The sequence below is a fragment of the Anticarsia gemmatalis genome, chromosome 2 (genome assembly GCF_050436995.1).
Source record: "Anticarsia gemmatalis isolate Benzon Research Colony breed Stoneville strain chromosome 2, ilAntGemm2 primary, whole genome shotgun sequence".
In the NCBI taxonomy this organism is placed as follows: Eukaryota; Metazoa; Arthropoda; class Insecta; order Lepidoptera; family Erebidae; genus Anticarsia; species Anticarsia gemmatalis.
In genome coordinates, this window is record NC_134746.1 from 5,246,534 (window position 1) to 5,272,768 (window position 26,235).

General features: G+C 37.5%; 1 protein-coding gene across 1 annotated transcript in view; it reads left to right on the top strand.

Moving 5' to 3' along the window:
* jbug (filamin-type immunoglobulin domains fbug) overlaps positions 1-26,235 on the top strand; it is a 73,828-nt gene that overhangs the window by 12,923 nt on the left and 34,670 nt on the right. The window contains exons 2-20 of the mRNA XM_076126155.1: positions 751-1,053; positions 1,177-1,357; positions 1,539-1,638; positions 2,934-3,076; positions 3,382-3,605; positions 4,237-4,378; positions 6,793-6,956; positions 7,643-7,818; positions 8,117-8,229; positions 8,763-8,944; positions 9,821-10,063; positions 10,969-11,095; positions 11,299-11,725; positions 13,601-13,770; positions 14,336-14,423; positions 14,588-14,759; positions 16,138-16,307; positions 16,884-16,975; positions 17,979-18,155. Of these exons, the coding sequence (XP_075982270.1) occupies positions 838-1,053; positions 1,177-1,357; positions 1,539-1,638; positions 2,934-3,076; positions 3,382-3,605; positions 4,237-4,378; positions 6,793-6,956; positions 7,643-7,818; positions 8,117-8,229; positions 8,763-8,944; positions 9,821-10,063; positions 10,969-11,095; positions 11,299-11,725; positions 13,601-13,770; positions 14,336-14,423; positions 14,588-14,759; positions 16,138-16,307; positions 16,884-16,975; positions 17,979-18,155 (3,307 nt within the window). The 5' untranslated portion in view covers positions 751-837. The remainder of the gene's footprint in view (positions 1-750; positions 1,054-1,176; positions 1,358-1,538; positions 1,639-2,933; positions 3,077-3,381; positions 3,606-4,236; positions 4,379-6,792; positions 6,957-7,642; positions 7,819-8,116; positions 8,230-8,762; positions 8,945-9,820; positions 10,064-10,968; positions 11,096-11,298; positions 11,726-13,600; positions 13,771-14,335; positions 14,424-14,587; positions 14,760-16,137; positions 16,308-16,883; positions 16,976-17,978; positions 18,156-26,235) is intronic.

Genomic DNA, 26,235 nt, shown 5'->3' on the forward strand with positions numbered 1-26,235 from the left:
TGTTGGCGTCAAAGAAAAGTATTTCAAGCCGAGTCAAATGCTTCCCTTGCTCAATGATACAGTTATGGCTTCAACCAACATTGTAATCATTAGGAGCATACCTGTATCGGATTTTACCTGTGTCATTTTAATATTCCCCGATGTGCACGTAAGCAGATTAACCCAGCTTTGTTGTGATATAAAAATCTTCATAATTAAATTCATTATCTCATCGAAACGGTCTGGTGGTCATTACTTCTGCTAAAAAACACCCTTTGTTGTTCGTAATACAATGTAATTTGTTTATTCTATGTAGGTACATATATTTTAAGAATCTCACATCGACGCGCGCCGCGGTCTCGTCAGCCTTTGTAGGAAAGAGCCATCAATCAAAGCCAAAGTGACAATGCATCATCAATCTGCTTAAAACTCTAGATCCGTACAGACTTCATTGACATTGGCGAGAGAGACAAGCTGCGTGATACGACGGAGGTCACTGCCTCACTGCTACTTACCTACTTAGCATCGCAGAACGCTAATAAGCTCCAACATTTATCGCATATTTGTTGAGTGGGTGTGGTCGTAACGGTGTACATAATAAAACAATGTATTTGTATCCAAAGAACAACTTTAATGCAAGGTCTTTCCGAACAAGATTACATCCATATAAATTACGGCAAACCGTTGCGAAGTTTTCCTCGTATTATTTTAGATCGTTCTGTAGAATCAAGAAACCGATCTTAAATATTCATGAGTCAATTATCTTTCCAGATGACAACGATGTGTGCTGCCAAAGAAAATGAAGTGATATTAAATAGAGTACGGGGTTATTTGATTGGTAGTGTGTAATACGTGAGGATGGAAGGGGTGCGAGTGACGCACGGGGGCGTGCGGGCGCACTCGGCCGAGGGCTCGGCGGGCCGCATCACACAGGCGGGACTCGCGGCCCGCAGCCCTGAGGGGACCGCCGCCAAAGGCATGGCTATCAAAGGCCACGAGGACCTTTGGGTGGAGATACAAGCCAACACCTTCAGGAATTGGGTCAACGAAACCCTAAAGCCAATGAATATAAAGGTAAATATTGTATTTTCAATGAAGCGCGAGTTTTGACAAAAATGGCCTTTCTGACTCACTTTTGTAAACCGCAAGTAACTACTGACTATATTTTCATTTCACACTATGCTTTGTTTTCTGTAGGTTGTAGACCTAGTCGAAGATTTCCGAGATGGGACCGTGCTGTGTGCGCTGGTAGAAGCTCTTCAAGGGAGAAGATTGAAGGGCTGGAGTCACAACCCTACGAACCAGCACCACAAACTGGAGAACGTCACGAACGCGCTGCAAGCTATTGAAGACGATGGCGTCAAACTTGTTAATATCGGTACGATTGCAAAGATAGATAGATTGCTAACTTACCATCAGTTAAAGATTGGCCTAGTTCTTCTAGAGTTTACAAATAACTATTATCAGACTTTTAAAGATTGAATGTGTCGAATTTCTATGAATATCTTATTTTGATCGCCCTCTATTTATGGGAATTAAATCAATACTTTATATTCTAGGAAACGTGGACATCGTAAACGGAAATCTGAAATTAATATTGGGTTTGATTTGGTCACTCATCGTTCGCTACCAAATCGGCCGAAGCAAATTCCCACCAAGGTAAAGAGTTTTATTAGTTAAATGTTAATTGTGTTTACGATCAGTTAGATGCAGTTAACAAACACGAAATCAAATTTTCTCCAGTAACCTTCACAGAGGAACTGAGCTACAATTTAGTATACCTATAAAAAGATTATTATATATATTCATTAGATTTTTTATTGAATAATCAGAGCTATACTTTGGTATACCTACGTAGATATTATTATTCGGATATTTTACTGAATAATACGTTTTGTGTAGTGACAACAAATAACATTTTCTCTTCAAAGATAATGTAATGTATTTTATGAAGCAATATTCGAATCAGGCCAGGGTGAATTGGGTTTGAAGACTATTTATTCTTGTAAGGCTTCGCTTTTCTCATCTTCTTGACATAATGGTTTGAATAGAGGAGAGCCGCAAAGCAGGGCTCTGACGACACGGGCCTTTGTTTACTTACATTGTGGTCAGCCGACAGTGCAGCCCTTTTGTCATATCAAGCGCAAGGATGGTTATAATGTCTAACGAAAAGTGAAAACATATTCCACTTACCATACCTACATGTTATAAAGACAAAATAGTTAAACAGTTCATTATTCAACTTTCCTTCCAAAATTGCCCTTTAAAATAACTACTTCATATACATATGCCAAATGAGTAGGTGCGTTTGGGTTAAATGAAAATAAAATACAAAAAATTGTAGGTGGGTGTGGTTATCGCACAAAACGATGCAATTGCACCAAGACGCGATGATGTAATGAACCTTGAAAAAAGTACTGTATCTAAAGAGCAGAAAATGGTTATTTGGCGTAATAGCAATTAGCGCTAGGCGCGGGCGCAGCTGCCCGGGCCTCTAGACTGCGTTTAAAATAAGCGCGCCTAGGATACGCTCACTGAGCTTGCTTAATAGCTCCGGCGTTTAGTAACACCACATAAAGATTTTCTCACACGAAATAATCTACTAACTTTGATGCAGTTTGCTCTATACATGGTGCTGTTAGGTGTCTTTGAATAAACTAATCAAATCGAATGAAAGAGGAATGCTATTACATCGATTCATTTCCTTCGCCAATAGTTAGACGCAATCAAAGGAAGACAAAAAGTTGTATAAATGATGAAAGAACTTGTCCTCGCCTTAGAGCGACGGCTAGATTTCTAATAAATAACGATCTGACTTTAACATGGTGGTGGAAACTTAAGTGGTTTTCTAAAATTATAAAGCTAAGATCTCGTTCGATCTGCGCTTTGCACTGTTCATAGCTTAGCAAGGGAAGTGAGTGGCAAATTGCACGTTTATTGATGTTTGATTGCAGAAAGTTGATGCTATCGTGGCTGCAGTCGGCACTGCCGGAGTGCCGCGTCAACAACTTGACGACCGATTGGAACAGCGGTGTACTGCTCTCCGCGCTGCTCGACTACTGCAAGCCCGGCGTTTTCCCGCACTGGCGGGAACTCAGTCAGTATTCATTATGACAGATTTCATTACACGGTAGCGTCAGACCAGTCTTTAAAAGTAATTGGAAATTCCGCAAGGGCGTGTAAATTGATTATATGAAATTAATAAGCAACGGTCCTCCAGCGTACATTAATGGACATATACGTAGAGAACAAAATACTCAATAAACAATGTACATACTGATGGTGTGTTGAATCGAATATGCCAGTGAGGACATTCAATACGGTCTTTGTGTTGCTGATATTCAGATATAGCACGCGATTGTGAAACTCGAGATGTGATGTCAATCATTATGTCTGTAACAGATCGTCACGAGGCGGTGGAGAACTGTCGTCGCGCCATGAGACTCGCGCACAGAGAGCTGGAAGTACCCATGGTGTTAGAGCCGGAGTACCTGGCCTCACCGTGGTTAGACGAGCTGTCAGGAATGACATACCTGTCATACTTCATGAAGCCCGAGTCCGCAGGTTTCAAGTCCACACTTGAGTGGGTCAACTCTCGACTCGAAAGAGCGATTACAAACTTCACGGTGAGTAGCAAGGGACTAGGAAATTACCATGAAAATGATTGGTTTCTCGCGACCTTTCCCGTTTATCTCAAGGTTTTTGAATTAATGTATGTGAAATACCATAGAAATTACATTATTTAGCACATTCATTCAAGCATTTTAAAATTGTTTCCTTGTTATCAAACTTTGATAACTTTCGTAAGTTCTTCGTTTATTAGTCGATTAAAAATATACAAGTTGTCTGTGACGTTGCATAAATAGCATTGTAAGAACAATGTAGATATCATCTTTAGTCTGTTTTTATTATTTACACTGTAAATGATTAGAATCAAGTTTAACCAGTGTTGTCCTTCAGCCTCAAACGGCGACTAAACTCTCAACAAACCTTTATCAAATAAGTAGAAAAAGTTTTAGCTTCTATGCAAACCAATGTAATCTTTTAAGAACCTCTGCAGGTATTTTCCTTATTTGTATTTTAATCGCGTCTTATGAATATTATTATTTATCATCCGATCATTAGGTATCATTAAATACTTGACGTTTCGGATGAGTTGCACTAGCCGTAGTTTTTCCCTTTATGTCTTTTGCCTTGTCTTTCTTAATGAAGATAATACAATAAAATTCTTTATAATTATAATTTGTTTGTTTGTAGACGGACTGGAACGATGGTCGAGTAGCGAACGAGCTGGTACGTTCAATAGGAGGTCCAGCACCGCCGCCCAGTCGGTTGCGACGTGAACCCGCGCGATGGGAGGAGAACAACCAAATGGCTTTGGACGCTGCTAAGAAAATGGGTAAATAGACAAAACTACATACTTTCATATAGCGCATTGATGCGGAATGGTGCGATTATGGAGTACAGCAACAGTTGGTGCTGACATTTCATAGATGGCCTCATGTGTACCTTATTGCAACAGGGTCATCTCAGTCCTTCGGAAGACTGCTGAAGGCTTAACAGTCAGTGAATGCGATATCGAATCTCTTGATTAAAAAATACATAATGTCCTTAATAACAAGCTGGTCTTCGTGCAAACTGGCCGATTTTTGACTAACTTACCCCCTAACGTAGTTTATCTATTCAATAACGTTAAAACTCAAATAAAAAACGCTATTGAATAGGTAAACTACCGCTAAGTTTATTCAGAAACCGAGAGTTAGTCGTTTACAACCACTGTCCAGTAAACTTACGATGCAAATGAACATCCAATATTAATTTCAAAAAACATTATACGTATTAAAACGGTTATGAGCTTGCAGTAGCTTTGCGTGAATACTGTGTTTGACGTGTAATTTAAAAACGTTACACCGTTTAGTTAGTTGCTGTGCTTCTGATCCATTCGCTTTACTTTGCAGTCTACTACAGCCATGCAATGTATTTACACTGAACTTACATTACTATTTTAATATACCTTTGAAGACCTTTGCTGGGTAATAAATTAGAAAAACATTAATATAGCGATAATATTTATTTGTTTGTGTTTACGCAGTTAATGATTTCTGTACCATTTTACGACGGCGTTACCTTTATTTTTTATTTTATGATATTTTACACCAGTCTAGCTGACCCGCGCAACTTCGCTTGCGTCACATAAGAGAGAATGGGTCAAACATCTCCCCATTTTTGTTAAAAAAAATTACTGGTACTCTGCTCCTATTGGCCGTAGCGTAATGATATATGTATAGCTTATAGCCTTCCTCGATAAATGGGCTATCTAACTGACTAATCTTAAAGAATTTTTAGAATCGGACCAGCAGTTCCTGAGATTAGCGCGTTCAAACAAACAAACAAACTCTTCAGCTTTATAATATTGGTATAGATGAAAAAGTTTGTACGATGTGATTTTCTATAACAAAAACCTAGGCGGAGCAAGGACGAGCCGATAGTTCATATAAAGTTAAATATATTTTAATACATGAATGATTTATTAAATGGTCGGCATTATTTTGAAATCGTTATTCAATTACAATAAACACAAATAAATATCAAATAGTTTGACATTGTTGTCGCTATTATTAATGAATGTGAGTGCGATTGTCTAATTTATATCCGCGAACGAACAATAAATCATACTTATCAATGAATTACTATTTAAATATTTGCCCACATTAGATCGATATCGAACTATGAATATGGATTTGATTTGGAATCATTTGAATTTTTTATTTTTATTGTTTAATTGTAAATATGAGCAGTGATAGCCGAGTGGTACAAGTTGATACCTCCCACGCAAGTGGTCGCAGGTTCGAACCCGAGGCAACACACCAATGACTTTTCGAAGTTATGTGTGTATTAGAAATAATTATCACATGCTCCAACGGTGAAGGAAAACATCGTGAGGAAACCTTGCATGCCTAAAATTTGATTAAAAACATTTATTGAGGGCATGCAAAGTCCCCAACCCGCACTTGGCCAGCGTGGTGGACTCAAGGCCTAACCCCTCCCTCATTACGGGAGGACACCCTTGCCCAGCAGTGGGACATTAATGGGTTAAATTTATTTATTTATTTAATTGTAAATATATTCTGTCTTTTTTGTGAGTTAGTTAGTATATGTAAAGATAGTATGAAGTATCTCATCTTATATGTTATCGTATTGAATAAATAATAGTCAAAACCTTTGTAGAATGTTTTATATTGTTAGGATAAAATTAAGTAGTTAAATGCTAATGATTTATTATTTATATTTTAAATGGAGATTGTAATGACACTGACAAATAAGACCGTCGCATTAATATCTGTAGGTGTGGTTCGAGATACCTCGACAGTGATAGATCATCACCGACCATCTATCTAATGTCTCATTACCGGGTCACTTACAGGCTTTGAAATAAAACAGGTACCGTTACTGAGGCACTCGGATAACTTGAAAGTATTAGTTAAACTTTAAACTTTTTGTCCAATCTTAGAACAGTATTTCATGATATTTAACAACTGTACGACGGAACAGAGTTAAATATCAGACTGATAGTGTAGTACAACCTTAGTGATCTTATCTATAAAGGTACTTACTATTTTATTATTCTTGAAGTTAAAACTATTCTTAGGAAGATATAGGCGGACCAAATCATCGGCATGTGGGAATGACAAATATAATACCTACCTACTATAAGTGTGGGTGCACCAAAGTGATTTTCTTAGCCTATGCCTACCCGTCAAAGGGTGTAGTTTTACAAATGCAGTTCATAAAAATATTATTCTTGTTCTCCAGGTGTCCAGCCAGTGCTATCAGCTCGCGACATGAGCCAGAGTGACGTAAATCACTTGGGAGTGATGACTTGGGCCACGCACTTGAGGAACGTTCCCCCTCGCCCGCCTGTTCACGACATGCTGCGAGTCGCGCTCGATTCTACCTCCGGAAGAGTTGGAGAACCCGTAAGTAGCACTGTAGCGTTTATGTGTTTAGTGTGTATTCATCCTTTTTGGCCGGTTTCTAAGTCATATCTTCAAAGCGAGATAGGCTTATTCTTTCTCGAATCGCGATAGTAGGTTTTGCAAAGTAGCTAAACGATATTATGTGTAACCAGCAGTAAGACTGCTTACATTATTGACCAAAATATTCCTATTTTCAGTCAAAACTTACCTTTAAATGTTATCAAATAAAACGACCTTATAAAGTATTCTACAACATTCGCTTCCCCGTTTTTATACGGCTGGAATGCTCCCCAATTAATAAAAGCCGGAAGCCCCGAAAGCTAGAACATCAGAGGGTATTATAAGATTAAGATCACTAATTTATCTGTATTTTTACGGTTCTCTACTTCAAACGGGAAAACGGAAGCCTTAAAAAATTCCCCAATGTGCGATATCTGTTACAGCCGGAAGTGTCCCGTGCGATATTTCCGGGAAAAGGAAGATTAATGAGAATCACAAAATTATCGGACAACTTTGAACTTACGCTTTAACTACGCAGAGTGTTACCTTGTATGGATTAGTTATGACGTATATTCTGAATAAAAACATTCAACATCATCCTTGAACTACTTCTTTGACTTTGAATTTCCGAAGCAGCTGATCAAACAATCGAGCGCAGTAGGTACTGACGCGCTTCCTCATTACAGACCTACATAAAGATCGAGAGCGTGTCCAACGACTTGTCTATATCGGAGGTGAAGGTGTCAATCGTGAACCCTCTGGAACAAGAGTCGAGACTGAAGTTGGACGCGCGAGGAGCCGGCGAGTTCGTGCCCGAGCACGCTGGCATGCATGAAATAGTCCTTACTGTTGACGACATCAGGTAAACTATACATTTTATAGCTAAATAATAAAAATGTTATTGTCACCGCAGTCATGCTACTGACTCACGTATCGCTCAAGATCGCTATGTGCAACGCGTTAGTTGGAAATTTATCGGCCGCAATTATCTATTTTAACATGCAAATTCAAGATTCACGAGTTGCATTTTAACGATTATGCACGGTGTATGTGTGTTCCTTGGAATGTATTCAATTGCACATACCTTTTTGCTTGATTGTTTTGTAAAAGCGTAATTTACTTGAACTTTTAAATATTTTTTTATACGTGTAATGTTACAGAGTGGACGGGAGATACTTCTTCAGAGTTCTACCGAGATTGGTGACAGTCCCACCGCCAGGCATGGCGCCTTGTGCCATAGGAAGTATTGTTGAAGTACTAGTCAGTGCCACAGGTAAGAATCTACATCACGTACGTAATTAAATTGTGACAAAAGTTCTACTTTATAAACGCTCCAAAAGCGCCTTTAATATCTTACCAAATACTGCTTTTTAAATCCTATTCGATTACGATTTTATAAGTGTAGCAGAATAAACCTTATTGAAATTTAATATCTTTGCTAAAAGACGACCGGATAAAAGAACGTAAACATTAAACTATCTAACCCTATATTTTACACAGCAGTTCAAAGCTTTATCAGATGTAAGTGCAGTTTCAGTATTCTATCCATTAGAAAATTACGATCATGGAACTGGCTGCTGAGACAATAACGAAAATGACCATAGTACCGTGGAGTCTGGCAGCTGGCCATGTTTAGGTGGCCAATTACAAATTATTTGATTTACATAAATTACTAGCTGACCCGCGCACAGAAAGAATTTTTCAAATCGGACCAAGTAGTTCCTGAGATAAGCGCGTTCAAACAAACAAACAAACTCTTCAGCTTTATAATATTAGTATAGATAATGTACAGTGATTTGGTTACAGGTGCACCTAGGAGACAGGACATAGACGTGACAGCTCACTCTCCGAGCGGGCGCGCGGTGCCGCTCGAGGCTCGGCACCCGCCACCCTCGGCGCCCGGCACCACCGCCTCCAGCGCCACCTTCCAGCCTGACGAGGCAGGAACATGGACCATCGCTATCACTTACAAGGGTGACCATATACAAGTAAGTTATATTTATATATACAAAACGTTTGGCGCAGTGGTTAAAGTTGTCACAATAACCGTAAGGCCACTTTGGGTTCAATTCTCACCACGGACAAATATTTGTGTGATGAGTACGAGTATTTGTTTTGAGTCTGGGCGTAAATGTATCTATATAAGTAAGTATTCCGAAAAATAAAAATTAGTTTATTAGGTATCCGATTCCATTATACTAGCTCCGGTTGGTTTAGATGATCATGTGTGAGTTCTCAAAATACATTTATTTATACTATACCATACAATTTCCGATGCATTCATGAAATATATTGAATTCCAATCCCAGAAATGATGTATGAAGCCCTATACGGGCAATATTGCAAATGCTTATTACTCGAGTATTGGAATCGCGATTTCCCGGTAACTGTCTTTGTAGAGCTTCCAACGTCAATAATAATCTGATGTTGCAGGAAATGATATGAATGTACATTATATAGGTACCTCGAAATACACTATTGTGTACGATCTACTACTGAAAATTATAAATATAATATAGATGCATGTTCTATGTCTTTTCGCCTCTGTAAAGTCAGATATAATAAATTACTATTCAGCTACGTAAAAAATGTAGAGTTCTTGATACTGAAGGTTATTTCTTTTTGAATATCCTATCTAGGTTTTTTTATTAAAAAACCTTTGATAAGTTAACAGTAGAATGGAAATAATCCTTTATTAATTTAAAACATTTTGTGATATCTCGAATGGACATCGACTCTATTACAAAGTGGTGCTCTGTTATGGAGTCATCTGTCGACTAAAAATTGTTTAACAAGCAAAACATATTGGCTTTAATACTCAATCAGTCTCCCTCAATCAGTTTTTATAATAAATATATTTTCAGGGAGGACCATTCACATGCGAAGTATTCGACCCAGCCGGAGTGCGCCTCAGTCCTGGCGCTTTAGAAGGAGCTGAGCCTCTCAAGCCTCACTCCTTCGAGCTGGACACCAGTGGTTGTGGAGTCAAAGGCGACCTGCAACTAGACATCGTTCATGACAAGCGCAGTGTTATGTGCGCGCTCGAGAAACTGTCCGCGACTAAATACCGCGCCACTTTTATGCCTAAAGCTCCTGGAAAACATAGAGTGAGTATTTTTTATAACTATGTTATCTGTCATACGAAGATGTAGGAACAGCAGCTCGATTCTCTACTACTATCGTCAACCGATCTGTCATTGAGAAATTTTGTAGTTGTACAGAATCGCGCTACAGGTAAATAGATACACCTTATTCCGCGATTTTAAAACGCATGTAACACATTGCCTGACCCGGGAATCCAACCCACGACATCGTAAACAGTACTTTAGATTTTTTCGTTTATACTACCACCCACAGGTTATTAATATGAGGCTATATCTGTGTTGTTTACTGACTCCTTTATACTCACAAATAGGACACTGTAAACTAAGCAAATATGCAATTTAATGCATTCTCTGCTTTACGTAGAATTTTAGAAGCTCTCCAGGTAGTAGACATTGTTTCGTAGATACCAGGAATTATTACGTCAGCATTTGTATATCACCAAACTTATTTGATACATTTATTTTTTAATTTTCATTCATAATTTATTTATGAAAACACCTCCTATTCTGAGCTCTTCTCTTATTATGAGCGTAGGCAGAGACCGTACTTACTGTATGTACTTACTTTTATGTGTGTCATAAATACATACCGTAACAAGAAGTTCTACGAATGGCAGGAAAACACAGACTTATATATTAGAAGTACGTCATAAGCGAGGGTTCAAACAACATGCGACGAAGACGGATTTGTTTTCAATCAAAACAGACCCCAAAATAGATCGACATTTCTTTGATCTGTCAAAACAATATACGTATATTTTAATACCGGAGCTCATTATTAAGAATATAACCTTTGAGGAAAACATCTAACACGAAGCAACAAACACAGATATACATATTCAAGTATCATCTGCAACTACATAGTTTGTATTGTATGAACATTGCTGTATTATTGTGATGTATTCCAGTTGTACATATATTTCAACGGCTACGACGTTCACGGATCGCCGCACATGTTTAGAGTGGGATCTCGCTCGAAGAAGCCCCGGGACAGCTCGAGTCCTTCGCCAGCTTACGCAAGGATATCTAGTCCAGGTAACGTCCATCTGCATAAACTAACCTACACTACCTCTATTTCTGTATACTATAGTATGATAGCATAAACTTCGTACAATACATGTTCAAATTAAGACGAATCTCGCTTCTCCTTTTTCACAAATGTACCAATGTTTGTTTTATATTGAAAACACGTAAGTTTTATCCGTACAACAAAAACAAGTGATGCACGTTTATTGCAGTGACACGTCTGAGATCAGAGAGTCCTATGAACCAGTACAATCTGTACGACTCGAACACAACTAAGCACAGCACGAGCTCAATAGATCGTCGCGAGGAGAGACGTGATTCCAGCGATTATTACAAATCCTCCTACGGATCCGACATCAAGGAAAAAAGTTACGACGTGACCGACTCTGCGTACTCCACTTCAAAAGCTACAAAGAGGGATACGTACACGCGTTACGGTTCAGAGAGCCCTAGGAACAGAACGGCGAGTCCGATAACAACGAAACATTTGGGGAATGGAGCGCGGTTGGACGTCAATAGGGCAGGAAGTCCATATCGAGCGAGCAGTCCGTACCGCGCGACGAGTCCAGTGGGCCGGACAACGAGCCCCCTCGTCAGGAAAGACAGCCCTTTGAACAGGACCGCCAGCCCAATTAACAGGTGCGTGTCACTACACCCGCTACTCATCAGTCCGCATGCTACGACGAACACATTCGCTCTGTATCATGTATGCTAATTAATTAATTGAATTTTAAGCTCGCGTTGTAAATCAGCTATTATTTTGCAAATACAAATCAATTTTCATAAACCCTCCGTCATGTATTACATAGTTTGTGTGTACAACTAGTAATAAGACTTTATTTGTTACTTTTGTAATAAACGTTTCCACGAACTTTCTTTACAATAAACAACGTTTTTAAGATATTCGCGAAGCCGTAATGTGATACTGATATTGTTAAGTAAACAACAGTTATTTTATTTCCGTTGCCAACAACATGTAGTGTGCGGTACCTCGATTCTGTACATTCGATACTAACGTCACGCTATCGAATCCCATACATTGCTATCGAGCAACTCGTTAGGAAACCGGCAGCAATCCGGCAGAGAATCGCGTGCTATCGAGTATCGAAAGTCGAAAACTTGACATTTAAAGTGAGAAAAAGATTCGTTCTGAAAATTTGTTCTTTAAATAAAATTTCTTTGGTAATAATTGTGTATAAACTAATTTTAAATTTTAAATATATTATATAGTGGATAAAAAATAATCATGAAAGGTATTATATCTCATAAATAAAAATTATAGTCTACTTTAAACGGTATTAGTAAAAATAAATCAATAATATAAAAATATCATAATTAATGTTGTTCAACGAAACATTATCAACACAAAAAAAGAATCAGCGTCTTTTTTTTTCTACGTTGAAGCAGGCAAAGGAGACAATACCTTTTCAGCCTTGTTGGCCTCGTCTTCCTAAAATTATCTAATATAGAATATTTAAATAATTTATGAAAATTAAAAATGGAAAGAATTATTATTTTATTTCGAAATTCGAATTTCGAATTGCCGATAAGTGCGCTCCAGCAAAAAAAAAATATTTAATTTAATTTTATTTTAATGTTTGGTGGAAAATGGCGCCATTAAAGAACATAGTACTTACTTGCAAAAATCCGCTAGGGGCGCTGATCAATTTTTCATACAAAATTTTTCGATAGCGAGTCAATAGCCGATACTCGATAGATGTACAGAATCGCGGTACGGTACATGGTATCTAATTACATGTGAGCAATTACCGGACCTACAGAGATATACGCTATGTCCACATACAGTTGTTTTTGCTATTCTGGTTCTAAGAAATACGAAATAATTGGTTGACACGTGATAGCGTCTCATTACCTGCGTCTCGTTTGTATAAACTATGCTACGGAGAAAAGATAAAAGTTGCTAAATACGTTTCTACTCATGATAAAGAAAGCATAAAATACAGTTATAAGAAGTGAGATATATCTTTCTCGTAAATACCCTTTAAAGGTCTTAAATTTAGCACACAGATACGTAATAACTAGAACGTACATTTCTTTGTATTCTGGACTTACTTTTTCCCGGGAAACCTTCACATGCGGACGTCACGAGCAATACCTACTTAGTACACTATTTATAAACAGTATTAAGAGTATTTTAAACTGTTTCCTTAGTTGGGACATTACTCAAATGATACATGTACTCAACTAAACATTGATAACAGGTTAATTGTAACTGCACGTGACAATGACAATGAATCATTTCTTGCAATTTAGTTACGTGACAGTATGTTACTAAAGTGCACAAAAGTATTATTTTCTGTTCTTAATGAAACAATTGTTTAGCTAAAGTAGTAGTAGATTGTCAATAGGTGTGTTATGAGCAGTATTCAATCAAGACAATTTAATATAAAATAGATGTCTTTCTGTAAGTTTCTTTGCTACGGCTGAACCTGATTTGAAATAAAAATTTGCAGTGCGATAGACCACCAATATTTTCTCATTTTAATTTCACAGAGTAAGCAGTCCAGTCGAGCGATACAGTCCAGTGACTACGACAAAGAAGGTAGTGGAGAAACGATCTAACTACAAAATGTATAGCTCGTACAGCGGATCACAGGACAACCTGGATCAGGGCAGCCCTTACTCTTCGCTGGAGAACGAACGCAGGAGACTTGGCAGTCCAGGTAAGTTACTTGAAATCGCATCACGATATCTATTCAAAAATATGTCGCGGATAAAGACAGTCTGCTATATTCGCCGAAAGAAAAAGCAAGTTGTGGTCATTTGTCAGTCAATATATAGATGAAATTAGTTAAGTATTTATAACCTTGTTGTTACCGCAGTTTCGCAGACTTAGCACAACATGATAACTGTCGGCATGCTTCACATAAATTATCGAATTGATATTAATAAGCACTAATATGCACATCATACAAAACTGTAGCTCAAAATAGTAATCGAACGTATCATCAGTTGTTTACCAATTTCGTGAACTTAAACATACATATAACTAGGAACACAGTTTATACAGGCACTTATGTTTCGCTAAGTCAGCTCACCATTTTCCCTTCGGTAAGAGATAACGTACGCTCTATAAATCAACGACCCGAATTTGTATCTGACAGCTGACCAATAGAATAGCGACGATATGCAAATAAGTGCCCAACCTGAATAATCTTTTTAAATTAGTCGACATTTGCGAGCCTAGCTTTCTAGTAATAGATAAAATTAACAAAATTGTTACTCTAGGCACAGGTGATCCAGGCGGGAAACCGTATCAGGCTCGGAAGGACTGGGAAAGTGTGGAGAAAACAAGACAAATGATGAGCGCTAACAGGTAAGACATGCTGCACTTAATAGCCCACAAAATTAAATAATCTAATATGAAACGTAAATAACATTTAATAACTAAGTATAAAACAAGTACAGATCGCTGTGTTTAATTGTCTGCGGTCTTTCGTAAATTTACATGTGGTGCATTATAAACGTTTGTGTGCGTAGTCTCGAGTCCCCCAACAGCCCATCGGAGCGGTACCACGGACAGAGCACCCTGGACCGCGAAACAAAACGCAACACTCAACTCAACAAGTTCACCGACTACTCACGCGACTCCTTCAACAGACAGCTCGACCGGTTGGCCGACGACAGGGAGTCCGACACTTACACCAGCCGAGTAAGTACTGCCACTCTTTGTCTACACATACGCGCGCTCTCCTAAATAAACCAACAAATAAATAAACGACAAGACGTGGAGCGTTATTTCAGCTAACGAGTGATACCTAATAGAACAATGGTAGAATAATAAAGGCAGACTTGTGAGACTTTTTACATAAATGAAAAACATCAGTTCTTTTTAAAGAGTCATGTTAGTCTGCTACACTAGAAGAACCATAAATTCAAGCGTAATTCTTATACCGTTTCTCAATATAAAGTGTATGAAAAAGTTACAAGGAAAATGAGAATCTCTCAACTCTGTACCTAAAAACAAATGTTGCAATTTCCCACACTGTTTCTTTTACAAATTGGTAAAGCTCATTTACTTTATGAAAAAATCGTAACGCAGGTCACGTCAGAATCAGAAACAGAAGCTAAGATTACATTAAAAAAAGAAACTCGTATTTTCAAAGGTTTACAGAGTTAACAGAACTTGTAAAATATGGTAGGTATTTCTGGACGGTCTGCAAGTCGGGATATAAAATAAAAGGATGCTTCTGAACTTTGCGTATGAAAGTTTAATCTAACGTGGACCCTTTACTTAGGTACGTCTATACACACGTAGGGGCGCCCCATAGAATGTAATCCCGAATAGAGGGAGCAGTACCGAAGTGAATACTGCGAACATCTAGGACAGCGTCGAGTTTAAAATTAAGTTTAGCATACACAGTGGCGCAGTGTACAATACGAGTAGAGTACAGTTCATATACGAATCACAACGTGTGGGATGCCGCAACTAACAGCCGAGAAGTCGCCTTCATACGCTGACCCCTTACGTAATAGTACAAGTGTAAGTTTGGAACAAGTCTCAACTATGTAAACAGTGTGCGTGACTCCCATGGTTATAGCACTTACAGCTAGTCACTTAGGACCCTCCGCTACAATGGGATAACTTCCCGTGATTAACATTACGACCATTGACTTCACTTGACCGTTACTACGGCGTTCTCATTCTTTCTTCGAGTAAACCTTTATAAATCTATACAAACTTACTTATATGTGTATGAAGTGTCTTAATGAAAGACCATTCTGGGATTTGTAATGTCCAAACAATCGTAGTGGGTAAATTACGTTGGCTCACCGAATCACCGAACAGTCCCGAGGGGGTCACGTCATTTTCATCGGCTGACGTGTTGATTACACATCACGAGCAAAGCAGTCATGATAGTAACGATTTTCACTGTATTGTGTGTGACCAATGTACCAAAGAACAGTTTATTTCTTATCATTACTTGAAAATCGTATAAGTAAACTTATCTTTAGCTTTATGATATGTACAATTTTTCATTTTTTGTGACCTAAGAAGTTTAAATATTTTCTTTATATATTTGTTGCAGCAAGAATTTAGTAAACGTGAAGTACGGGAGAGCACATACGTGGTCCGGGACTCTTCGTACAGTAGCGTTGAGGAGAAACAACAGCAACAGTCTTTTTTATCCAATAGGCCCCCCCGCGACCCGGCCGGGGGGGCCCGCACTGAAACGGACGCAGCACACGGACGTTTCAGGTAAAATCAATACCAATTGATTGTTCACATTTTCTCCAACAATATTTTGTTCGAAGCTCTACCTTTAAAACAATCTTTCCACCAACTTCGGAACTCCTTAGGTGTATTCCCACAGTATTTCCAAAATGCAAATACCTTTCACACAATGAAACATAAAATTGAAAGTAAATTGAACTTGACGGTACAGTTCTTTGTTGTAATCTAAAAGAATGCATTCTATTCCATTATGCGAGATAAAAGATCGGAATGAAAGACCGAATGGGATAAGTACCTGTCCTCAGTCTTTTCACAAAATATAATGCTGTTGAGAACAGGAGACAGTTTCACGATCGCATAAATTTTATACTTCACAAGAACTACTGAGTGTGCTTTATTCAAAACGAATTTAATTTTATGCAACAAAATGAGAATTTTTAATTCGAACGACGCAATTTGTCATGTGGTTTTTACTTAAAGTTTGATGACAAGCTCAAATTGTGCAACTTTTCGTGTAATTAGACATTTAATAGTTATACATAAAAACTTTACAGCTACGTTTTACTTTGTCGCCGTTGTAATAACAGTTTTTGTTTGCAGACCAATTCAAAGGGATAATAATAGAGGTGCCAAAGGAATAGTTGTAAAACCAAGTTATAAAGGAGTTGTCGGACAACCGGTTGAATTCATAGGTAAGTTGAATGGCGTCTGCAGCGGAATGAGATGATATCATTAAGATTATAATATCTGTTCAAGTTGTTCCTCTTTTGTACGTTTATCAAGCGATTAAATGCGGAGTTAGGAGAATACCAAAAACGGCTAAGATTGGACGCTATTTTCAAGTTTCATTTCACAAGGTTATCCTTCATTGAGTGGAAGGAGCAGATTTTTTCCGCGGATATCGTTAGCGAGATAATTACTTTTAATTTCTACTAAATGTTAAAATAACAGATGCCTAAAATAGAGACTTCCAGAAGTAATGATCACGCCATCAATTTATATTATCATTGTCAGACATCAAGACAACAGGAACTATATGTACAGAGTTTTAAACTACAGATAATTAACTTGAACATAATTACATACTGTTTGTGTACGCATGACGTGATGATAATCGCCTGCAAGTAACAACGTTTCGCACCGATGCTTACACTACGATGATTTTGTTGATTTATGTTAGTTCTTAAAATAAATGGCTTCATCCGATTCAAAGTATTTATTGTTCTTAAATGCGAAAAACAGCGAAGATAAACGCGTTGATCTCAATGATGTAGATCCTGGATTATTTTTCTTAGTTTATTCTGTGATCTTAACTTAGCCGGATAATAATCGACAAATGGATCAGAAAATATTTGGCAAACTGTACCTAAGTGTTGTCATGGTGTGGGATTAATAACATCCGAATTACAATATATATTTAAATCTGTACTTTAGAAAAAGCTACTGTAATCGTCATTATAAATACATTCACGAACAGCAGCTCGATTGTCTGACTATCGACTACTGACAACCAGCTTGTAATCGAGAAATTTTGTATGAAAATCTAATCAGCGACTCTGACGGACGGGCTAGTAATTATTTTGGCAGTACATTCTAAATGTCAAACTTTCGATACTCGCTAGTACCGATTGTACAGAATCGCGCCACTGTTCTTTACCAAGAACGGAGTTTAGACATAGTGATATATGTTACCAGTGGACGGGAGTATGGCTGGTCCAGGTCACCTGGAGCTCGAAGTGTCTGGCGGTAACGGCGCGCTGGTGGCCAGCTCGGTGCGACCGCTGGGCGGTCACCGGTACGCGGCTGCGTTCACGCCGCGCATGCCGCGACCCCACACCGTGCGAGTCACATTCAATGATGAACATGTGCCAGGTGGGTGACGATTTGTTTCTATAGGTTTATTAGCAACATTTGGATAATTACGGCAAAATCAAGAGCCTTTGTGGTGTGCCACTTGCTATGTTACTATGAGCAAGCTTTGCTGACGGTTGAATGGAGGCCTTCACTGGCTTTATGTGGATGGAGATGATGGGAATGATTCTACTTCTTAGCTGACATTTTGCCTAAATTAATTGTGTTATTCTCTGTTGGGTTAAGACAAAATTAAAAACTACGGTTTTGTTAGTTTTGTAGATAAAAAGAAGCTAAAAGTATGTATTTCAATTTTAATGCCGATTATCAAGCTCCATGAAGCAGCAATACATTGTTTAAATTTCACTAGAAACTAGTACAATTAAATCGTATCACAAGGAAGTACACATCGCATATCTACGAATAGTTCTGATTAGGTAAGTACATATGCGTGTTACTGTTTCATTTTCTTACTTTGCATATCCAATGAATCGTGCGGAAACATGATAATACAATTAGGAAAGTTATCATGTTCCGAGTGTATTGTGTAGCACAAACGAACCGCCTTCCCTTGATAGTAAATGCGCTACAGCGTTACATTGTAATTGCGCACCAATGTAACGTACCTATTTGCATTTACTTACAAATTTCCTTCCGACGCGACCGCTTCTAAGAACGCGAGCAGAAATCAATTAACCTCATTCTCATCACTACAACAAATATGAAACTAAATACCTATTTCTTATTACATATTATCAGAAATAAACAAACAATATGACTTTACAAAGAAATTAACGATGGAATTTGCAATCCAATTAATTCTAGCGATACAAAAATGTAAGAGTTCATGACTATAGTAATTATATATTAGCTTCTTCATCAAACATTTTTACTATAAACCAGTCAAATGAACAGATTTCAGCCAGTATTAATGCTCACTATACATTCTCGTTATCTTTTTAAAAATGAAACACGAAAATTGCGTTGCAAAAGAGGAGCGCGAGCCGTTGCATTAATTAAAAGAAGACATAGACCTATGAGTACAATTTCGTGTACAGAACGTATTCGGAGAAGGCGGGCTCATCCACGAACTCGCTCGCTGTATAAATTGTACGTGATTACGGGAATACGAGAACAAAGGAGCGAGCGCGAATCATACCAACACTGAATGAAACAAATCAAAATTGCAACAATAGTACTCCTCGCAACTTGCACGCATTGTGTCTACACAAGTACACACTTATCTAGAACATGTCTTAACCGTTTAGGTTTTTCCCAACCGCTTAGGATAAATTAGCATTCTTTTACTCTAATTTATGTAGATTTACAGCCTGCAACAGGAAAAAGACGACATTTCTCAAACACCGTTTGTAGGTATTTGGATTAGTGGTTAAATGAATCATACAATATAACGGAAACCTAGATCAAAAAAATCTCAAAAGTTGTTTTTAAAACCTAAATCTTTTGAAAACCATTCTGCCTTTTGGACGGCAGTCTACCCACTCATACTAACAGGTTTTTAAGAAAATAATTCACCGTTAATATTGCAACTAAGTTCAGAAATGGCTGTATCCTTGTTATGAGATATCTTGGACAACGATTATTTTTTTCTTACAGATATCGTTTCAAAATAATTGCTCGGATCAGTGATGTTATGATATCTTTACTATACCAACAACCAATTAGAGATTTGTTTTTGTCGGACAAATGCCAAAACGCTTTTTTCTTAATTGGTCTTATTAGACGGCTATAGTTTCCAAATAGTTGGTTTTGGACAACACACTATTACGTGTATAAAAAGTAATTTTTTTGAGTATTGTTCAATTATCTAAATTACGGTAAAATTGCGTAAAACAGCGACAATCATAGCGAGCAGTACTTGATGCACAATGTAGAAAGTGTATGGTGCGTTTCCATGGTGCGTGTAATTCGGAGCTATTACGAGCCTTAGAAACGCAATGTCGTTCGTTCTTAGGCTGTTAGAACACCAGCTCGACCGTACGTAAGTGTACGTAAGGCGGTGCACATGAAAGTGTCAACGCGACGGTGATTTTACATTGCATTTCTAATTGACAACTTTTCTAATGGGAAAACGTACCATTAGCTATTACGCAACAGTGATTGTAAATTGTATCCTCCTTTAAAATAGACAAAGCATATAGTAACACAAAGAAGTATATACCTACATATATGTAGCTGTACCGGAGTTTTCATGTATTTTTCCGGATAAAAATGTTGTATATTGTACGCAGTAGCATCGTTCTGTAGGTGTTATTTTATATTTTACGTCATAGAAAAGCTCGAATATAACTAACCAACGCAAACCTGTGAGCTTTCCAATATCATTTTTTATTCATTTTGCTACCAAACTTTATATTGTAAAAGCTAGTTCATTCAGAAAATTGTCAGCGACGAGTTTGTCATCATAAATTTAAAAATAAATTGAATCGTTTTCTATTTTAAATAATTAAAAACAACATCAATTTGAGGAAACTGCATACAAAGAGTTTCTTGTTAATATGTACAACGGTGTAACAGATACTGCTTGGCTTAAGATAAAGGCTTGCAGATTGTCTGCATCAGGTTACCATAACTTTCATCACACAACATAATTGAATTTCAAACTTTTGACACCACATGCGGCGAACATACATTCAAATACAAGAACTACTTGGTTCGTGACTCCTTGTATTTGAAATAACAAAAGATTCGATAAAACGTACTCTTTGGTAACGGAGTCCACACTATCAATATCGGTAAAGTAATTTAAACAATGTAGGAAATACAACGCTAGGTATTTGCAGACTTCTACGATAATGCTAACACGCTTTTTACAGAGGTACATGTGATTTGTTGCCCAGCTTTCTTTATGGTGAATAGTATAAATATGCACGAAACTTGATTCATAGGTCGTCATTGGATTGATAATTGAAAGTAACTGTCTTACTGATAATATAATTATGATTAGTTATACAGTGTTTTGACTTTTTTACTTACATACAGTTTCAAAATAGCTTAATCAGTTATATTTACAAATCAGTGCTTACATGACTTTTATTAATAAAACAGTAGGAGGATCAGCCAACGTAAATAATATTCATCTCGATATTATGTTTAAGAACTTTATAAACTTCTATTAGGTACGTATTAAATGGTATATGCATAGCAAATATAATGTCTAACTGAGGAAAATATACATGCATGCCTATGCACAGATTCACACATAAATACGCAAATGTATTGTAAACAAGTTATCCGTATATCCTGTTAATAGCGTCTCAATCTGAATGAATTCCGCAAGGGCCGTAGGAATCTATGTAGGCTCGTAGGCTGGCTGTTGGCACTAACCAGTACTTAAATGTTTAAGTACATGCGTAAATCGGTACAGTTAATCAGCGGGTACGAGTTTGCGTGCTAATTCTATGTAGTTAGTCGGTATCGTGTCGCGGACTACACGGTCTCACTGCCGCTAACTGCTTACCTACTTACATCAATCAAGTAACTGCTTATGCTTGAATATTTTAAAAACTATTGAACAAGGAATTAGGTAAATATTTTTGGAACCTTCCAAGGAGAGTATTTTGGAATAATAGGACATAATATTTTCACTTAGTTGGAGCTGAGCTTTAAGGTTAGAACTAAAGAAAATACTCAGGCACATTTTGTGAAACACGATACATATAATTACTAAAATTGCCGATAACTGCCGTTCAGACAAAAATCATGTTTTCGCAAAAGCTGCTGAACAGTTTTGGGTGACATTAATCTAAAGATTAGACAGACTAAATTTATTGTTTTCTCTACCAGAAAATTCTTCACAAGCCGACAAAATCGTTAGCAGAACTAATAACTATTCCTCAATATCATTAAATCTCAGTTATGAAAACTAAAGTTTATTTAAGGACATGTACATAGGTGCAAGTTGTATGAAGTAAACAGTACTAACTCGGAACTAACTCCCTTCAAGCTGTTTGCAAACACCTAGTGAACATTATTAGTTCTAGTGAGCTGGCAACAACACCCACATTACTCCCCCGTTACCATATTTACCTACTCACATCAATTGCTCCTAGTTTATTGTTGTATTTTCATTTAATGCAGGTACATATTTCTAGGGCCGTTATCTTTTTGCGAGGAATTTCACAAAATGCATTTATCGTCAATGTCTGAAGACCTTTTCGGAATTGCATATTGAACTAACTGATACTGTCATCCAAATCAATTTCGATGTTTGGAGATCTATACAATCAATGAGAATGTCCATCTAAAAAATGACATAAAATATAAAATCTATACCAAAAATATAAGAGAGTTTCGAATTTTCAAATGTAAGTAACTAAGAAAGAAATATTTATTGTATATAAAATAAATCATAATGTTTAGAATATTTAAACAAACTGTTGAAACATAAACATCACTTGGTGAAATAATTTTATAGTTAACTAGTTACATCTTAAGACTATCTATTGGTTTCCTCACTAGGAGGACCTGTATCCAATAAAAAACCGTAAAAAATAAGTTTAAGTTTATAGTATCGAACCACAAAAAATCTTGTTAGATTTCAGGCTACCCTGTATTATGTGTGTATATTTTGTTATAAATAGCTTAAGCAAAGCTTGTACGAGACACTAGTATTACAGCAAGAGCACACAGACCTGAATACTTGATTTTACGAGAACAAAACTTCGAATAATGTGTCCCAATACAGCACATAAAATGTGTTCAAAGCAGAGTGTTTGTGCAGGAATCTGTTCAGACAAATATAGGTTTGTGTTAAGAAGGCTAGCCGGGGATCTCCGGCTAAGAGTACAACCACTTTGTCTATTTCCGCTTGCGTCCTACCATCTGGGGGCACGGAAGTGCCCCCGCAAGTCGAGCAAAAAAAAGCGGCACAGCCGTAACATCCTTTTCTCGAAGCAATTCGGGCTATTTTTGACACCCCTATAATTTCGTTGTGGATAAAACAAGAAGCCTGGATTTTCAGCAACTAATCAGTCATTGTATAAACACGGTATATTTAAAATTTCAGTCAATTTGAACCAGTAGTTTAAGAATGACAACTTGTTAAAATTTTGAATTGTCACAATTTAAAAAAAAATACCTTTAAAACAAATAGATCGACTTGGTCATCGCAAGAAAACACAAATTCGCCATTAACATTTCAGGAGCATTAACTTCTCGTCGTGCTGTGTAGTTTGATACCTACATACTAATAATCAAATCATGCGATGGCCAGGTCGGTCTATTTGTTTTAAAGGTATTTTTTTTTTAATTGGCATGATAATAACATACGTAATAACTTAAGACAGAAGGTCCTTTAAGTAGAGACTAAATAGATTAATCGACTTGGTATTATATAGATCTCACAACTTTTTACGGCGAGACTTGAGGTTTTTACAGAATGTTTTTGATGGCATTGTTATTTTTGAAACATTCAGAATAACTATGTTAGTTAAATTATTGGAATTATGCGAAAATCTCAAAACAGATTGTTTGTCTTTATTTAATACAGAATGGCAATAAGAAAAGTGTTAGTTTACTTAATTATGTCTTCAGGTCAAAAGAGTTAAACGCACTATTCATCACATACTTCTAATTTAATTTCCTTACTGTGGATTGATTAAACACTTGTTCAAAACTTTTTTCATCTGACATATCTCAATCCAAAAAAATGCATCAGACTGACTAAATGTGAAGGTTAAATATAAACAAAACACAATTAAATTTCCGATAAAATCACCTAGCCACCAGTCGTGAACGTACAAAGAGTCGAGTTTACAAATAGCCAGTGCCCCAGTTCCTACTCGACTTCGAGTCGACGTCGACTGTAAGCGCTAAATGCGGTAATAGAAGTGCATACACAACCTTATGTTCCCTCTCTTTCTTTTACCCAACTAAAGAACGAGCGAGAAGTTTTACCATCTCGTGACAGTGAAAGGGGCTATGTACTGACTGGTTAAAAATCTTACAAAACTTTTTTTTTCTCGGTAGTATTACTTGCGCTAAGAATTGCGTATGTTAAATACTTATTTGGTCGTATGCAATTATTGAGTGTTGGGCAAATTTGTAATTAACAAAGAAATTACTATGTGCGAAATTTTAAATCAAAGCATGACATAGAAACACGTATTGGCACAATGTAAATAACGATACAATATTACTGTTAAAGGTGTACATGTCAGTCTGTAAATGCAACTTAGTATAATTAAGCGGTGGAACGTGCGTTACAAACTATTGTGTAAGTTGTGCAAGTTCGGTGTGTTTCTCGCTTTAGCTCCGTTTATCAGCGTGGGTAGGTGTCGCTTAGCGCGGGCTTAAACAGCTGACGTCACGTCACAACCATATTTCATGAGATCTATACAAATTGCCCACGACTTGACACAGTTACAAGTGCTAACACTCGTGGATAAAGCTTTACACACACGTTACATTTACACATATAGTGAATCTAAATAACAACAGTTGCATTTGAATAAAAATTATTCTGTAAATTGTCAAAGAAACTGAGTCAAAATGATTAAGATACCAGCATAAAGCTCATAACGGTTAACGAGACCAATAAAAAGTTGTAGTGACCTTGTGTGACAAGGACACTACAGTTCAAGTTATAGCTGTCTGTTCAGTTTTTAATTGTTGCATCCACAAAGACTTGCCACCAGTATGAAACAATATTTTATTTGTCACCATTATTATGCTTGAAATGTCGTTCCGTTGCTGACATTTAAAAATATTTACGTCTATTTTAAAATAAATGGCTCTAATTACAGTCTGAAAAAGCAATGGCAATAATGAAGTTGAAACTAAATATTCCGTACGGGCTCGCAACGTGACAAACTGGTTGCTTTTGCTGTCGCTACATGTAGGCTCTCGAATTCCACGCCGCCATTTTGAATACCACAGTGACGTCACGCGGCTGGGCGCGGGCGACTCTGCGCTTGCGCACCGCCTGTGTCTGACATTTGAGTCGCGCTCGCTTCCGAACGAGGCAATGCCTCCGAACCATCAAAATGCATTTTCGCCGCGTATCGTATCGCAAATGTGCTAAATATTGAAGAAACGTAACACCGTGCCTCTCTGATCTTTGCGTATCGCCACAAGAACAGTTGAGCTGGACGATTTCATTACAGACTTGATGGTGTAGTGAATGTTCTATGAAAGTGTTATTGTTGTGATTTCTTTTCGTCTGGTCAGTGCAGTGCCCTAGATACTGTCGCTGAGGGGACGCGAGTTTGTCTCCGGAGGTCGCACCGCCCTCGATAAGTGAGTGTATTTGCATACCTATCATGTATTCCTACATCCGTATTGTATTCATCAGTGTGGGCGCGACACGTCATTGCCAACCTATACACAGCCTTTTTCACTTAATTGGTATTTATATGTAGTCTTGCTTTGTACTAAAACCACGCTTCAAGATAAGATTTAATTTATTATAGACGTAGTCGCTCGTATCAAAGCGTGAGAACTAGTTGTTTTCAAATGCCATTAGCCCAATTAAGTTACAATTAATTCCGTAAAAACCTAAACATTCAAACGAATAGGCATTCTATTTCATTCCGGAACATTGTGTTTATAGTATACAGCATAGAACTCCCCTTATAAAACTAGGATAACCGAATTATCATACTGATATCGATAAGAAATACCTAGAAGCATACATAAGTTAGGTGGTACTTGCTAGGCGCCTGCAGTACACTGTGTATCAATATGTATCAGTGACAGTTAAGTACACCATATCCAGTACCTGTGCGTATGTCCATTCTGGATCTAGGCTACGTTTCGCGCGACTGGGTACATACAATGCGCGTCGACGTGCGTTGAACTCTTTTATAAGGGCCGCTTCTCACGCACACCCCTTGCGAGGCCCACGCTTAATGCAACCCAATATCCGCTTTAAAACTATGTAGGTTAGTGGTTAATATCACGTAAAATTTTCTTTTACACTTGGTAGATAACGGATGTAAAGTTTTTATGGGTAGCACTCATCACAGGCTATCGCACGCTCGGTCCGATGTAGCGTGACTAGTAGCAGCTGTGTGCAAAAACTACCCGCAATAACCAGATAATCATCTATAAATTCATTCTTTGAATCAAACCACTCGTA